At 41.4% G+C, this 17,633-nt stretch overlaps 1 protein-coding gene across 2 annotated transcripts in view; it reads left to right on the top strand.

The window, feature by feature from the left end:
- The window catches only part of Klf3 (KLF transcription factor 3), a 33,787-nt gene extending 18,726 nt beyond the window's left edge, over positions 1-15,061 (top strand). For both annotated transcript variants that reach the window (XM_026386370.2, XM_026386361.2), the window contains 4 exons: positions 2,778-3,264; positions 3,908-4,061; positions 8,860-9,020; positions 11,170-15,061. In XM_026386370.2, coding sequence (XP_026242155.1) covers positions 2,796-3,264; positions 3,908-4,061; positions 8,860-9,020; positions 11,170-11,351 — 966 coding nt within the window. In that variant the 5' untranslated portion in view covers positions 2,778-2,795 and the 3' untranslated portion in view covers positions 11,352-15,061. The remainder of the gene's footprint in view (positions 1-2,777; positions 3,265-3,907; positions 4,062-8,859; positions 9,021-11,169) is intronic.
- The last annotated feature ends 2,572 nt before the right edge of the window (positions 15,062-17,633 follow it).

The raw sequence follows: 17,633 nt of genomic DNA, 5'->3' as shown, positions 1-17,633 counted from the left end.
AATGGTCTGGAGCAGAAGGGAAGCAACTGTTACCAGAGTGGACTCGCCCAGGGCACACCCAAGTGGAGCCCTGTAACAGTCCTTACTCTGTGGAGATCCAAATGGTTGCCAGCTGATTGCAGTAGCTCCGTGCTCCACCCAAATAATTAAAGTAAACGTGGCTCAGAGAAGATTCTGATAAACACTGCAATGCAATTTGCCAGTGAACTGGTTTGGAGGACCACATTTCTTCACTCTTTTGTGAGGCAGTTGGACTGGAAATAGTTAATTAGTACTCAAGAGTTGGGTGACTGGCGACATATATATGTCTCCCTGGCACTTCAGAAGAAATACATGTCCAGTAGGGGAGGGGGCACGCATTTGAAAGCAAACTATTGGTAAAAACTGCGTTTTTCTAAAACTGAGCTTCATGTGTGACTTCTTCTTTCTTGATGGCTTGAGAAACCTGAGAATATTAAATTTACAAATCCCCCAAGGTTCTAAATTCCTACTTGCCTTAAACCCATGCCATGGATAGAAAAATCCAGCAATGACAGCAATGAAAGTATGTCCTCATTTTGCTTCCTATTTAGCTGCCAATAACTATTGGCCTTAAAATCTAGGTCAGAGGGAGGTCTTGGAAGAATAGGGCTGAAAATAAGGGAGAAGCTACATTTTGGTAAATAGAATCGATGCTGCCTTCCATTTCCTGAACTTTTCTGCTAGCACCAGGACTTTTGCCCTCTGGAGAATTATAAAAAGCACGTTCAACTTTAGAACTAGGAGAAGCCTGTCTCTTCCCTGAATTTAATTAATTCCTGAACTCTTCATTATGCATCATCTGTAATAATTTCTAGTGAACCTTGTGATTCTTTTTCTTGTTGGTTAATATTTAAATTGAAACATATGTAATATTAATGTTGCTGTGTATTTTGGACATCCCACTTACTGGTATGCTTCTTTGTGATAGGTTCTAAAGAAATGTAGAAATCATCTTCATTCAATCCTTGACATATAACTCAAAGCTGGTGTTAAAATTTTGTGTATTTTGTATTTTCTGATTTTATATCCTTCCTGTCCTTGAGCAGTATTAGCAGTTACAATTCTTTTTGCCCCCACCCCCCACCCCCACTTCAGTCAATCTTTATTCTGTCATTTAGAGCCTTGCTATTCAAAAAGTGGTCTCTGGCACTTTGGACTGCTCCCTAGTCATTCAAAATCCGCATCTTTAACAAGATGCCCAAGTGAATTTGAGTGGACAGAGAAATTTGAGAAGCCTTGTTTGGAATTTCACAGCCCATTACAGTGTACATCTCTTGTGTAAGGACAAGAAGGGACTCCTAAGACAACCTGGTGTGTCAAGTTTTATGTTAAGCTCATTACCTGGTTTATCTCTTCGAATCCAGTTTTAAATTTTGACCTCACAACCTCCAGGAAGTTGGATTTTTGGGTACCCACCTTCAGAGCACCTGCACTTCTGATAGTCATTTTTCTTGCCTTCTTTTCTAGAATTGCTTTTGGGGTATGCAGGGTGTACCAGGGATGGGACTCAGGGGTACTCACCACTAAGCCACATCCCCAGCCCTTTTGTATTTTATTTGGAGACAGGGTCTCACTGAGTTGCTTAGCACCTCACTTTTGCTGAGGCTGGCTTTGAACTCTTTATATATCACTACTATAAGAAATAGAACCATTTTCTCTTACACATTTAAATAAACACATAACCATTTTAAAGCAATAAATGTCATTCTCCTTGAGTATCATAGGTTTCCCCAGTGGGCATGCACCCTGCTGCTATTTTGGGAGATTATACAGATTATCATGATCCAGATACAGAAAGAGCAGAAGAAAACAAAACACAGAAGCATAAGGATAAGGAACGGACATCAAAACCAGATAAAGACAAACAAAGTTAGATAATAAAGAGGTTTCACTGGCTAATCCCTTACTTCTGGGTACTCTGATGATGCTCAGTTGCTTGGAGTGGGAACCAGGCACCTGGAATTTCAGAAAGCGGAGGTGATTCTGATGTGTAGTCAGGTGGAGATGCACATAGTCTAGGCCCAGAGAGGAAAGGTATGGTCCCAGTAGAGCTCTCAGTCAGTCAAAACCACTCCTGCTTCATTCCCCTGCCCAGCTCCTGGTCCTGGGAGTTTAACAGGGGTGCTCTACCACTGAGCTACACCTCCCACCCTAAGTTGTCAAGGCTGGCCTTGAACTTGAAATCCTCCTGCCTCTGCCATTCTAGGAATGGGTTGTTCACAGCTGGAACCCATCAGAAGGTACTATTAGCATAAGGAATGTTTCATGTCCTGCAGAGTTTAAAGATACTAAAGCTAGAGAGTTTCTGCCAGTTGAAGAAGTCCCATCAGAAAAGAAGTCCCATCAGAAAAGCAGCAAGGTTAATGTGGCTTAGCTGGGTCTTGGTGTTTCCTAACACTGAGTCCTAATAATAAAGACCCACAAGCCCTGTGACACAACCTGCTTTAGAGCCTCACCTGGTATCAACCTTGACATTGGACTGGGCAATCTTAGAATAACTAACTGCAGATTTCCCACGTATCCCCAGGACCACACTGGTCTTATTGGTTCTAACATTTTTGCTAGAGCATCTCTCTCATGTTTTTTTTTTTTTTTTGGGGGGGGGGGCGGGGAAATCAATTATATATGTGAACTGTTTTTTAAAGCCCATGTGATTGTGCCCTGTTAGATATTGTTGTTTTACTTTGTACTTCAAGCAAATAACATTTCTCATCTGACTGTGGTGACATGTGTTTCTTTTTTCTTCTTTCCAACAGTCCTACCCATCTAATTACATGGAGCCCATGAAGCCCAACAAGTATGGGGTCATTTACTCCACGCCGTTACCCGATAAGTTCTTTCAGACCCCAGAGGGCCTGTCACACGGAATACAGATGGAGCCAGTGGACCTCACGGTGAACAAGCGGGGTTCGCCACCCTCGGCTGGGAATTCTCCTTCTTCGCTCAAGTTCCCGTCCTCTCACAGGAGGGCGTCCCCTGGGCTGAGCATGCCTTCTTCTAGCCCGCCCATCAAAAAGTACTCACCCCCTTCCCCAGGCGTGCAGCCCTTCAGTGTGCCGCTGTCCATGCCACCGGTGATGGCAGCTGCCCTCTCTCGGCACGGAATCCGGAGCCCGGGCATTCTGCCCGTCATCCAACCAGTCGTGGTGCAGCCCGTCCCCTTCATGTACACCAGCCACCTCCAGCAGCCGCTCATGGTCTCCTTGTCGGAAGAGATGGAAAATTCAAACAGTAGCATGCAAGGTGAGTTCTGCTGGCGCCAGAGCTGCTGACCCCTTCATGTGCCAGGTCTTCCCTGGACAGTGGCGGTGGGGAGGGGGGCGGGGGCACAGGCAAAGCTGTTGAGTTCTGGGAAGGAAACATATAGTGCCCGAGGCACTTCCTTGGTTTTGTTTTTTGTTTTGAAGAGTCCATATTGGAGAGTTAGGCTGTTTACTATCCTGAGATGATTGCTTTCATTATATAATTGTCAGCCTTGGGATAGAAAAAAAACCCTTGATTTTGTACCTTCTTTCATTGAATACTAACATAGTTTGGGGTACAGAAGGCATTTAATAAATACTTTTTGGTCACAGTGATAAATAGTGGCTCTGAAAAGCCACCTTGTTTACCAGCTGGTCTGACACAAGACTACAGGTTGAAAGAGATGACCAGAATTCATAAGGAAGAATCTTTGCAAAGAAGTCCAGGTCCCTATGTTTGCTGCTTGCTTGCAAAACAATAGTCAGGAGAAACAATCTCTCACAAATTTATTCTTGCTCTAATCCTGCCAAAGGCAAATAAATATTCACACATTAATGCTATAGATAGGAGCTATGTAGTGAGCATTTAAAAGCTGAAATTGGCAAATTATATGTAGAGTGACTTTTCCTTTTTTATTTTTTAGTACCTGTAATTGAATCATATGAGAAGCCCATATTACAGAAAAAAATTAAAATTGAACCTGGGATTGAACCACAGAGAACAGATTATTATCCCGAAGAAATGTCACCACCCCCTTTAATGAACTCGGTGTCCCCCCCTCAAGCATTGTTGCAAGAGTAAGTATATTTAGGCGTACCTGGCTTTTTTGCGTCTTGGGACCTGGAGTGGAAAGACAGGTTGCAAAAGTGGCATGCTGTAAATGACCAGGAACTTCTTACATTGTGTTGCATCTAGTGGACGGTAGCTCTGGTCAAAGACAGAGACTCTCTCCAAAAACAGTGCACTTTCTAGCATTGCGACAACAGTTACCTCAGCTTTTCAGTGAATTTGTCACCCATGATTTTTCACCTCACCACATAAATCTTTTTGTTTGTTTTTCCTATCCTTCCTGGCTTGTGTGCATAGTTTTCCTGTGCAAAGGGCGAATCCTTGCATAGATTGGATCATGTGTTCTAGAGAGTCCACGTAGCTGGGGTCATGAAATGGTTCACGTGGACACACAGATTCCTCTCTGGTGTCATTCCTGATATGTCTGTTATGGGAGATGTCTTTAATCAAAGTCTTCCAGCCAGCCTCAAGCCCCAAAGAGGAGTTCCAAAATGAGTCCTGTAAACAGCACTGGCAACAGAAGCTTGTTCTTGAGACCCAGAGAAGCTCAGTGCTGAAAGGACTCTAGTCTAAGATCTTCATAGCTGCCTGCAAGGTGTTCTGTGTCCTGTAGAATTGCCATCCGCAGGAGGCCTGTGCTGTGTGCACGTGCTCTGACACAGGTCAAATAGTATCCCCTGTGGGATCGGCCACTGTAGACATCCTTGCCTTGGCCAGGTGGTCACTCTGCAGGCTATGTTTGCGGTTGCTGCAAAGATGGCCTTTGAATCCTGGCTGCTCGCCACGTGTATGACCTTGGGCTAATCACTCCTCTTTACTTTCATTATTGATTAGAATCATTGCTGTTGTAATTATGTTGTGGTGCTTCAGTTCAATGGCCTAGTTCAAGGGCAATAGCCATTGTCTCTGCTGGGTCCCACCATCATCTTCTTCCCGTATCACTTTTTTCTCCACCTTGAATAAATGCTCTATCCATCTTTTCACTTCTCTTCTCTACCTTCCTCTTACACACTTAACAGCCAAATCAAAGTCTCTGGTTTTAGAGGAGCTGTTTTCTAGTGACTTCAAATATAATCTACTGGTACCCACATTTAGCCTGGGGAGATGCCTTCGTGGTAGCCCACTTTTAATTCTCCCCTGCAGTGAGCTGTAGTCTTTTTTGTTTTTGTTATCATTTATTCCCTGATAGATGAAGTAAAGAATGCATCTTCTTACCCAGCTACAGCAGCCAGCAGGGAGACTGTCTGAGAGAGTTGTATACTGTTACTGCTCACAATTACATAGTGCCCTCCCTAAAGAGACTTTTCCAGGTATTTGCAAAGGAATTGTTTCCTTCAGGGTAAATAGAGAACTGATGAGCTAGACGTTCAGTCACTGGCCTTAATCACAGTTTGCTGTGGGGACCTGCACTTGATCTGTTCCTGATGAGTGCTGCCTCTGCTGTCTTGTCCATAGCTAAGGAGCTGACTGCATCTATTTAAGCACTCAGGTAAAAGGAAGCACAGTGACTGAGTAAAATGGTCACATCTGGAAGGCTGAATCACCTCTTTCTGATGATGAGGGGTATCTCTGGCAAGGTAACATGTAATTGTTAACTTGTAATTGTTCCTGCCGCCCGCCCCCCCCCCCCCCCAGAAAAGATACCATGTAACTAAATAAAGCCAAGAACCAACATAGGGAGAAATCCATTGACTGAAAAAGTATTGTCCAAAGTCTAGGCTATTCCGAATTATAATTCAAAACATTTTAGAAGCATATTTGAAAGCAGTCTCTCATTTTCTGGGTGATCTCAAACCCAATGGCTTTTAATGAGGAATGAGTAATGTGCTTATTTTAATGCTGACCTAAGAAAGCATTTTGCTCCAAAAGGGGAGAAAAAAAAAAAATTCAGATTAGCCACAACTGGGACATGGACTCTTTAAGTAATTCTCTTACAGATGTGATTAAGTAATGTCTTGGAGTGGGCCCAGTAGCAGCCCACATAGGAAACCAGCTAGCTAGGAACGGGTCACTTGAACCAAGAGCCCAGGACTATTGCAGTGAGGCAGACACAGGAATATTTGCCTTAGGAAGCACCTCTTCCCAAAGACTGAGGTTACGGCTTTAAAATTCATTTGTTTGATCCTAGAGTTAGAACTTTAGCCTTAACAGCACTCACAGGTATATCAGATGCCTCTTGTTATATATTTGCATATGTGAAGCTGTAGGTAGAACAAAAAGCTTAAGGATCCAATTGCTCTGTCATCTGTATTGTAGCAAACTTAGGAGAGGTCAGCCTAACTCAAAACAAAGACCAGATAAACAGCGATCAGGTATCTGATACTTGATAGCTGTTCTCACTTCTTGGTTATGATCCTGAATCTCCTCTTAAGAATGAGGAGTTAGAAGACCAGAAAACTGTGAGGTCTCAAGACCCTATCAACAGCTATCATTTAGGAAGTTTACCTCTGGGGCAAATGTCATTCTTAGGTGCTTCGTGCACATTTCCTACAATAACCTTTGAAGAAAATACTGTGTCTCCCAAAAGCCCTCTGAGGTAGCATTGCAATCATCGCGCCTGTTACAAAGAAATTAAGTACCTGGCCCAGCATCACAGATGCTATCAGTGACAGAACTGGAATTTAAAGTTGGAGCCCAAAACCTTTCAGTGTATCCAGATCCACAGCTAGGAAAAGCAATCGTAATCACTTGTGCTAAAACTATTAGATTCCTGTCCCATAAAGTCCAATAAAATTGCAAGAGATTTCTAAAGTTATCCTGGGATAGATATTTGCCCCGTATCCCAGAGACTTAGGAGATAGAGTTAACCATTGAATTTCTTCCTCAGCATTTGGTTTCCTAGAGTTGAAAGTTAAAAATAAATTGATACATTTCTTTTTTATGAAGGATTGTGAACGAATAATTCCGCATTTAAAAAAATTATGTCTGTAAACCTCTGGCTTCTCTGTTTTCCCCATTATTTGTAAGTGCGCGCGCGTGTGTGTGCGCGTGTGTGTGTGTGTGTGTGTGTGTGTGTGTGTGAGAGAGAGAGAGAGAGAGAGAGAGAGAGATATTAAAGACTTTCTCTCCATCCCGCCCCGAGTCTCTAAACACTCCTGGTTTGTCCATCTGTTCCCTCCTCCCTTCCAGGCATCAGGGTAGGAAGGCCAAGTGACACTCGCAGCTGACAGTTTTCTTTCCTAATAGGAGTGTCAGGAGTAAGTCAAGGTCACTTAAAATAATCATATCTTTTGTTCTTTTTTCTCATCACTTCTTAGCATGCCTGTCAACCTTACTGACAAGGGATGTGTATTCAGATTTTTAAAAGACAAAAAACAAATCTCATTTCAGGGACTCCCTTATTGACTGCATGATTTATTTGTTTGGGTCTCAACAACTTGAGTGTTCACCCTCATCAAATCCTTGTCTTTTCCCCTTTTCACCAGTCTTTTTTCTCCTCCTGCACACTCTCACAAAACATTCCCATGTGATCCAGAACATCTTTAGGAGCGAAAGACATCTTTGGTCACAGCTGGAGGCCAGCACGTGCCCCTGTAATGTGTAGAGTGCTCCATCATCAGGAGAGTGAATGGGCGGTTGGAGCTTCTTGGTGGCAGATACTGTCAGAGGGAAGCCTGAGAACATGAGGCACAGCTTTTCTCAGCCTTTCCCCAGCTGCCTTTTCTCTCAACCAAATTTCCTTTCTGAGAAAGACACAGTTGATAGTAATGATGCTTAATGGAATTTGATTTCAGATCCACCTAGGAAAATTATGCAAATTCTGGAATGTGAGAGAAAGTAGGAAGGATGTCAGGCATCCCAGGGGGAGCTGGCAGGTTGATGCTGGGGAGCTGATGTCATGGGGAATGGCCTTCCTCTCTCCCCTCTAGGATTTTTTTTTTTTTTTTTCTCTTTTGAAATAGGGTCTCACTCAGTTGTTGAGGCTGGCCTTGAACTTGCTGTTCTCCTGCCTCAGCCTCACATCACCAGCCTTACAGGTGTGTGCCACCGCACCTGGCCCTCACCCTCCCTCCTAACGCTGCAGTGGAACTCTTTCTAGTGCAGGAGTGGTAGTGCCAGCACAGGCTGCTGTCAGTCTTCTATCCCACGTATGTGGAGCTCAGTGAGCAGCCAGAGGCTTGGTTACTGTCTGTACTACACATTTATGTTTGTGAAGATGGCAATGCCAACATTTTTTTTTTCCTCATAAGAGCCAGCATTTGAAATTTGAACGTGAATTGGCAGTCTTTAAAAGATGCTGCTAAATGTTAGTTATATAAAGGATGAAATGTAGAGACATCCTACAGTATTGTTGCTCGAGATATAAGAATTTGACTTTTTCTATTTTTCCCTAAAGAATAATAACAAAAATCAGTGCCACCAATGGAAAAATATAGTACCATGTTCAGCATTGCCTAGTACCATGAAATCTTATCGATAGGCAGGTTTTTACTGCAGGAAAGATCCTCTCCCAGCGTGGCACCTCCCTCTAGCATAGCATCTAACCCTTCTTGCTGTCATTACTTATCTCCATGTCTGTCTCCCCCTAGAGTGTGAGCTCCTCGAGGGCAGGAACCCTGTTTTTATTCATCTTTGTGTCCTGGTGCCAAGCCCAGTGCCTGGCTCATGGTAGGTGCTCACTCAATGTTTGTTGAATGAATATAGCAGTGCTTCTTGGGTTGAACGGCTAAATTTTTTGTTGTTGTTTATTTTGTTGGGTTTTTGTTTGTTTGTTTGTTTTTGCCCAATGTTGTTAATGCTTTTAGTTGACTGAAGAAAAGGCAGCAGCTTCACTCAACAGTTCTCACTTGACCTTGGCTTTCACAGGAATCACCCCTCAGTCATAGTGCAGCCTGGGAAGAGACCTTTACCTGTGGAATCTCCAGATACCCAAAGGAAGCGGAGGATACACAGATGCGATTATGATGGATGCAACAAAGTGTACACTAAAAGCTCCCACTTGAAAGCACACAGACGAACACATACAGGTAGTAGAAACACTGGCCCCGCTTCTATCTTAAGAAGTAGGCAGGTGAAAGTCAACTTCTGGCTTCCACCATGTTTTGCAGGTTGAGCATCCCTAACCCAAAAATTAGAAATCTGAAGTTTTTGGAGCACTTTGGATTTCTGGATTAGACCTGCTGAACTGATAAAGTCTGTGCAAACTTTCCAAAATCTAAAAAAACTCTGAAGTCTGAAACACTTCTAGTCTCCAGGGTTTTGCATTAGGAGCTCTCATCCTGCATGTTGAAAGTTTTCCAGGCCTCTGCAAAGTTACCACAGTCACCCACAGATGTCTCTGTCAGTCATAGAAGAGCAGTTTTTATAATGTTTGCCTTTTGTAATGAATTTGAGTAGATTAGAATAATCCCTGCAACCAGGTCCCCACAATCTCTTGAAGTACTGTCCTCTAGCCAGGAAAGGGATGGAGACTTTGTTGCTGGAACAGAAGGGGAAGCGCTCTCACCACCAAGGATGTGGCCTTCCTGTGAGCTCTTGTAGCATATGTATATGATAAAATTTATCATAGCAAAGCACACTTCTTTACACAGAGCAATAAAATGCAACAGTGCCAGAGAAATGGAATTCAAATAGAATGCTGTCCTCCATAGAAATAAAAATTGAATATATTCAGGTAGTGTCCATCTTTTAAAATTGAAGGAACTCCTATGCCATTGCCTACACTATTTGTTCTAGGAAATCTTCCATTTTGGTCAATACTGAAAATAGATAGTGAGTAGCCAGATCATATAAACATTGTTACATAGATGGAGAAAATGTGCACTTGCTATCACTGCTTTCCTGACTTAAGGAAATCATACAGAAACGTTTTCAATAGCCTGATTGATTGCAGTCAGTATTGATGATTGATGTGTACAGTAAGCTCATGTCACCTCAGACTGTCCAATGTAAAATTTTGGTTTAGCAGCAATTTGCCTCTCTGTACATTTTCCTGAACTCAGAATGCAGATTGCCCTACTGAATTTTGAGAATTGTTCTTATTAGGAACATTAACTAAGAGAGGAATTTGGGGTTTGGAAGCATCCTGAGATGTCGGTGAGACTCAGGCATGGTTAACAACTTCCAGCCTAAAATGAGGAAGGCATTGAAATATTTAGATGACAATTCAGATGTACAAATATACCTCTTGTTATGTGTATTCTGTGGGCAAAGGAGATCCTATAAATCTAGCAAGGTTTCTAGAGAGCGGGCATGTTAATCTGATACCCAGTACCCTCGACAGGCCGAGTATCCCTCATCTGCTATCTTGGAGCCAGATGTGATTCAGATTTCAGATTTGATTGGAATTTGAAATATTTGCAAATACATAATGAGATATCTTGGGGATAGGATCCAAGTCTAAACACAAAATTTGTTTCATATGTACCTTATTTATATACATGGCCTGAAGCTAATTTTGTACAATAGTTTAATTTTCTGCATGAGACGAAGTTTATGGTGTAGAATTTTCTACCTACGTCAATGTGTCAGTGCTCATTTTGGATTTGGGATTGTTGGGTTAGGGATGCTTAACCTGAATTGGTCCTTTTAAATGTTAAGATTGCTATTAATAGCGCTTTTTATTAGTAAGAGCTTTCAGACTGGTTCTCCTCATCATTTTCCCATAAGGGTCTTCTAATCATCACCTGTAATTATCACTAATACAGGAGGGTGATGTAGAAACCTAGCTTCTGAGAGGTGGCATATTATTTGAAAACTTTTGAATAGTTATAGGAAAATACCTCAAACTTTGAAATTTGACTTATTGAATCCGTAGTACTACATATAATTAAGCTCTCAAGTAGGTTGAAGACTTAGAAAAATACCAGTATAGATCACCATGTTCTTCAGATTGGTAGTCACTCAGAATGGATCTCATTTTCTTTATGCTTTAAGAACTCTTAAAATCCATCTCCATTTGGGGGTTTTGTTTTGTTTTTGCTAGCAGTCATTTAAACATTAGAAGAATTGATTCGTTTTTTTCTTATTTGTCCCGAAATGCTTTACAGACCAGTGTGTTATCGAAGGGACAAATATATGACCTTCTCTTGGGAATAATATTTTTCAATAGCATTAACTCAGCCTTTACCATCTTTTCAAAAAAAAAATTAAGCTCTTTTCTCTTTCCTTTTGCAGGAGAAAAACCCTACAAATGTACATGGGAAGGATGCACATGGAAATTTGCTCGGTCTGATGAACTAACAAGACATTTCCGCAAACATACTGGAATCAAACCTTTCCAGTGCCCAGACTGTGACCGAAGCTTCTCCCGTTCTGACCACCTTGCCCTACATAGGAAACGCCACATGTTAGTCTGAAAGCCTCCGTCTCCGCCTCATTGTGACTCCCCACTCTCCTGGCTCTCTCTCTGTCCTCCCTCCCATTATCTAACTCATTTTTTACATGTACATTTTAATTTTGATTCAGCTGGTCTGAATCTCTGAATTTATATCATTCAAAACTTCCATATGGTCAGTAGTCGATACTCTCTAATCCTCCCTCTCCTTACCACGGGTCAGACCTAAAGAATGTGAACACTTTTTTTTTTTTTCCGGGGATGCTAAGCAAACCCTTCTTACGTTTAATGTAATGAGAATAAGGGAACATGTAAACTAACATACCAATTGTCAGTTTCTCCATGTATTCCTCAAAGAATGTCAAAGTAAATGTGTTAGAAATACAGTATCAAGCCTGCTAGTCCTTGCCAGAGACATCCTTACCTCTCTGCCTGGTGATCCCATTTTATGCTTGACAGCAAAGAGAAGGGTGGCCCCAATCACCAGTTATAGGAGGACATGCAGCAAGATGTCACATGAGCCCAGTCAACTCTGCCATTGTCCTTCACACATCTTCCGTGTGGACCTGGATTATTGTCACTTCTAAATCAATGCCCTCTTGTATGCCGGAAGCTACATGGAGGGCTGTGCCACCATTGGGTGATGAGCCAGGGATGCCAAATTAGGTGGGTGATATGTGACAGCTCAAGACATGGGATACTGCTGTACCTTGTAACAGCAAGCAGTAGAAGCAGAGAAGCATTGAGGGGAGATGCAGGGTGCAAAGTGGGAAGTGGGCAGTTCCTCCTGAGCTAGGGCCTGTCAGTGAGGTGTCCAGATTTGGTCAGCTGTGCCGTGCATCTGTAGAGCTTCAGTCTCTGCAGAGTGCAGAACCATGCTGCAAAACCAGGTGCCTGTGGGGTTATCCACACAACTGTCTCCATTCCTCTACGATATCCTTTGGATGGTCAAGTTTGAGAATAAGGAATCCACAGAAATATTTGCCCAGTAATGATTAAAAAAAAAAATCTTTTGGGTAAGGGTATGAATGGTCTTTCTTTTATCTAACTTACTTATAGCTTTTTTGCATACAGGGAAACATTGAGTGGTACTTGTATTCCCCTGTCAAATCAGTCGCATAGCTTTCTGTGTGAGCTGGGAGGTGCCAGACTGGCTGTCCTTTGTGTTCATGGCACATATCATAAGTGAGCATCTGCTAAGGCTTTAGGAGATTGATTCAGTTAACACGTGAGTGACACTATTTGTAAGTATAACTAGTTGTGAAGCACACATACCTTCATTTTAGGAACAGACTTTTGAAAAATATAGAAAACCACAGTTCAGGGATTTATATATGTAGCTTGAAAATTCCCAAAAGTTTACTGTCAGAACTAGGAGTTTCCCATCACTATCCATTATCCTGTCAGAAGAAGAAACTGAAAATAATGACTCGTATTTAAGAGAAATAGCACCATTATCGGAAAGTTTTTCAAAAGCAGGCTTTTGAGTTCCACAGTCCAGTAAAAATAATTGATAAGTAGAAATGTCATTAGTCTTCAATTCGAAGAAAATGAGCAAAGGTCTTCAATATGGTTGCATAACCAAATGCCCCTTCATCCCTCCATGAAGGATGGAGGAGGAGAAGAGAGAAGAATGGAATCCTGAAGATTCATCCCAGCCACAGCTCAGGATCCAACACAATCTAAACTGGGAGGAATACATAACTGTTTTAAAACATCATTGAATGAATGATTCTGGAGGCCTGCAAATCACCCGGGGAGCTTACTTTGGTGGCGCTGTTTAAGTTAGCTGTAGGGCCGGCACCCCTGTCAGCTCTGTGAACCAGCTGGAAGGAAATGTAGATGAGAAACGCAAAGAAATTTGTTTATCTTGGCACTTGGATTTCTTTTCTTTCAGCACTGCAAAATGTTTAGAATATTACAACATGCTAATCGGGGATTTTGTTTGTTTTCCTTTTTTTTTTTTTTTTTTTGCAATTAAGAAATGAACTAAGGAACAGAAATGACTTCTTTTCTAGCAGGTATCATCTGTATTGTCAATGCTTAGTCACATTTATGCCAGAGTGTTCATGTCTTGAAGTGGTTTTTCAACAATACACTGAAGAATTGAGAGGGAGTGCAGGGGATTTTTTTGTTGTAGGGAAGATCACCAGCTTGTGTTCCAGCCCATATAAAGCGGGGAAAGGAGACAAGAAAGGGTAGAATTGATCTGTGAAACAGCTCAAAGTCTGAGTGCAGTTAATAGAAGGCTTCATGGGTTCTCATGAAATTTGATGTCTGCTACAGCATATTTAAGTTTTGTTCAGAAGACTGTATTATGTTACTATGCAGCTTGCTTCGATCTTTGTTAATAGTTCATTAACAAAGATCCATTTTCACTCTGAAAGAAAAGCAGCTCAGAGTGGCCATTCTCTGTTCCCATGCTGGTTTGATATTCTTTAGATGCCATTGGCCCTTACCAAATTTTCTTATATATATATATATTTGTATTTTACTATGATAGTTGAGAAATTTAGTCTCTTAGTCATTTAGCTATTATTGTGGAAAACCTCAGATATGAGATAAGATGCCCTTGAAACATGGTTTGTTTTTTTTTTAATGATTCGCCATGTTATTCTCAATCATTATTTAATTGCAATATTTTAATTTGGTGAGAATGATTTGTAAACATGAAGTCGTTGTCATGTAAATTGTTAGTTTATTCAATTATTGCTCAAGTGTCATCTTGGAGAAGTCATAAAAACTAAATCAGAATCCATCATATTAGAGTTTCAAAATGTGAATTTACATCATAAATGGGCATTAACATTCTAATTTGCTTGGTTTGGAGAATGTCTGCAGCATAGCTATGTTCAACCAAGGAGATGCTAAATATGCAGAAGTTTCAAGAGCCTTGGAACAGAATTACAGGGGAACTATATGTGTATATGTATGTTTTATTTAACACCCATCTGCACTATCAGTATTGCACTAATGTGGGATTTGAAAGACTATATTGCTGAGACTGTATATCTGCACATCATTCCTGATTAGATTGGTTTAAAGACAATCTCAAAGATCTAAGGTTTAAAACAATTTGGTTTGAAAATACACAGTTGTCTTGAAGGAATTGCTGTCACACATAAAGTCACTCAGAGTTGTCTTTATTCTCTTCTTGGTCAAGGTTAACAATTTCTAAATGATTGCAAATTCACTTAATACATTTACAAAGCCATTTTACATGCATTAAACGAGGGCTACAACATGTTTTACAAATACTAGCACTTTTTTTTTTCTGTTATGTACTTAGTGTTAGAGGGTCAAAATAATCTTTCTGCTTAGCATCTCTTAAACCATACCTGCAAGTATAGCAGGATTATTACATTTACAGTACTTTAATACTTGTATAAACTATGCAGAAATTTTTAATAAAGTGTAATATATTTTATAAGCTAATAAGACTGAATGGGTAAAGGTTTTTAGCATGCATTAGTATACTTGCAAATACTGAAACATTTTGGTAATCTTTCTTACTAAAGATGTGAATGTTTAATGTACCTTCTCTGTTTCTACTCTGTAGTCCAATGGGAATTCAGTAATGACATTTTGTCATGTCAAACTGTGAACATAAATTTGTACTGTACAGTCCTCATATACTATATACAGTATGCAATATATGTATTATATACTTGTTAATAAAACCATCAGAATATTAAATGTGATCATGTGATTACTATGTAAGCAGTGATCACTAAGAGCAAAAAAGAACCATAAATACCCTGCTTAGAAATTTTGAAATAAGTCACTCTGAGCACTCATTGATGGAAGAAAAGAAAAACAGATCAACTTCATGTTGCACTCAAGGAGTTAACTCTTCCCTAAAACTATAACCCAACTAGCAGGAAGTCTAAGCTCAAACCATAAAACAAACAACCCAGCATAAATCTATAAATTCACCTAGTGCATTCTTGAAATATTTATTTGTTGTAAGCCCTACGTATTTCCAAGATGAATTTGCAGAGCCTCCTGGGCTCTGGTTTGAGTCTGTCCCTGAGAAGTGTTGGAAACTTAATTCCTCAGTACAGAGGCACTGAGGTGTTGGGCCTGGTGGGAGGTGCTTGTATCATAAGGGTTGAGCCCTCCTGAATGGATTAATGCCTTCTCATATGACTGTTGATTCTCATGGGAATTAGTTACCTGGAGAGCGGATTGTTACAAAGGGAGGCTGCCTCGGGTTTTGTCTTTTCCACACACAACCACTTTCCCTTCCTCTTTCAGCTTCCACTATGTGAAAGCATAAGGACCTCACAAGATGTGTGGCCACCCTCACCTCCCCATCTTGAACTTTGGACCTCCACAACCATGAGGCTAAATAAACTTTTCTTTTATAAATTATCCCGTCTTGGGTATTCTGTTTATAGCAACAGAAAATAGACTTGAGACACAAATGTGCTCTAAATTTTTAAGTAGGATAAAACCTCACGACTCATCACTTGGGGTAGTCAGGAACAGGAGTGTAACCACATTAAAGAGTTAAATAATAAGTCAATGATTCTGGAGCAGTATGATTACTGTCCATGCCTTTAGTGACCACATCCATGGACATAGTCTTTGCAGCCTCACAGGGACAATAGGAAGTTTCTGATAAGGATCTAGAATTCTTTTGGGGGCAAAATGTAATAGCCTTCTCCTGCCCACATTCCACCCAGGCAGTGGGAATGGGGTTCCCCTCAGTGGAATGGGCTGGCTGAAAAAATAAAAGCTAAGAGAAATGAGCGAAAAAACCACAGAACACAGAAAATTTCAAAGCAGGAGCAGGATGAGGCAAGCTGATCAGATGGATTAAACTGGCAAAATGGCCCCTGCGTCTGCCTTTTTACATTGGGAGACATCAAAGAGATTGTATAGAATGTTCCTTTCCAAAAAAGGTTAAAGGTGGGCTGTTCAGTTCCTGAACAGCTACCGTGAGGAACCTTCCTAGCAGAGTGGAGGGAAAGCTCATGTGCACTGGGCAATCTATTGCTGGGAGAGCAAGGGAAAGTTCCCAGTGCCAGGCCTACCTCTCCTTGGCATCCAGGCAGAGAGATCCTCATGTGTTTCACAGATGGCTTCCAGCAGCCTCCCCTCTTCTGCATCTCCAGCTCAGTGTAAGTGAAAAGATCTCAGCAGCTTCCTCCAGCCCCAACTTCACCTTAACATGAAATGACATCTGACCTGCACTTACCACATGACTCACCTTCAACAGTCACCTATGATCACCTACATCATAAAGCAGAGAAGTTCCCTGTTAAATCCTAGTGGAATCTTGGCTGGGACTTACCCAGAGGACTGACTGACATTATCCTACTGAATTTCTAATGTATTGACGACAGGACACTTGCCAAGTTCAAGAAGACCTGTCCTCCTTCAAGGAATGGGTTCTGTCCAGGTGAATGATCAGGATGGTGGCAAATACAAATCTACAAGAAAAGTATTTAAGGAATGCTTGAACAAAGTAAGGATGCTGGACACCAAGAGATAATACATAATCATTGCCCAATTGTTTAAATGCAGTCTGGTTGAAGAAAGCAGGATTAGGGATCTTGCTGGGTCAGTGGGGGTGGGGGTGGAGGGTATCTTTCTCTCTCGTGTGAATTAAAGGAGAGAAGGAACTGTTTAGGGAAGGATGATGTCATCCCAGTGACTCAGGAGTCTGAGGCAGGAGGATTCCAAGTTCAAGGCCAGCCTCTGCAACTTTGTGAGGTCCTGTCTCAAAAACAGAAAAGGGCTAAAGATGTAGCACAATGGGAAACTCCTGGGTTCAATCCCCAGTACTGCAAAAAAAATTTAAAAAAACAGATAAACTTGGGTAGGTTAAAATTTTAAACAGTTAAAAGCAGACAGCAACTAATGGGTCAGACATTGTGATCACCAGTAGTTGGGCTCCCATCAAGAGGGTATGAGAGAAAAACTGACCTGCTGAACTGGAAAGTCCATGATTTGACATTGGCGGCTTCTGATAGGTGTAATTTCTAGCTAGAATTCAATTGGCGGTTTCTCATTGGTTAAATCACTGCCAATTAATTGGTGGTTTCTGATTGGCGAAATCTCTAGCTAGCAATCAAGGCAATTTCTGATTGGTTAAACTTTCCCCAGGCTCTGACCATCCCCTGGGTTACCTTTCAGTTTGCTCATGTGGGAACCCAAGGCTCTGGAGCTGTCTCAACTTAGTGGCCTCCTGGTTTAATCAGGTTTGCACTGTTGTGACTGAAAGGCCTAAAACCAACAGTTTTAGAGGAGGAAAAAATTTTTTGGCTCACAGTTTCAGAGGTTTCAGTCCATCATC

Source organism: Urocitellus parryii, chromosome 10 (genome assembly GCF_045843805.1).
Source record: "Urocitellus parryii isolate mUroPar1 chromosome 10, mUroPar1.hap1, whole genome shotgun sequence".
NCBI lineage: Eukaryota > Metazoa > Chordata > Mammalia > Rodentia > Sciuridae > Urocitellus > Urocitellus parryii.
This window is presented reverse-complemented; position numbering and strand designations above follow the sequence as displayed.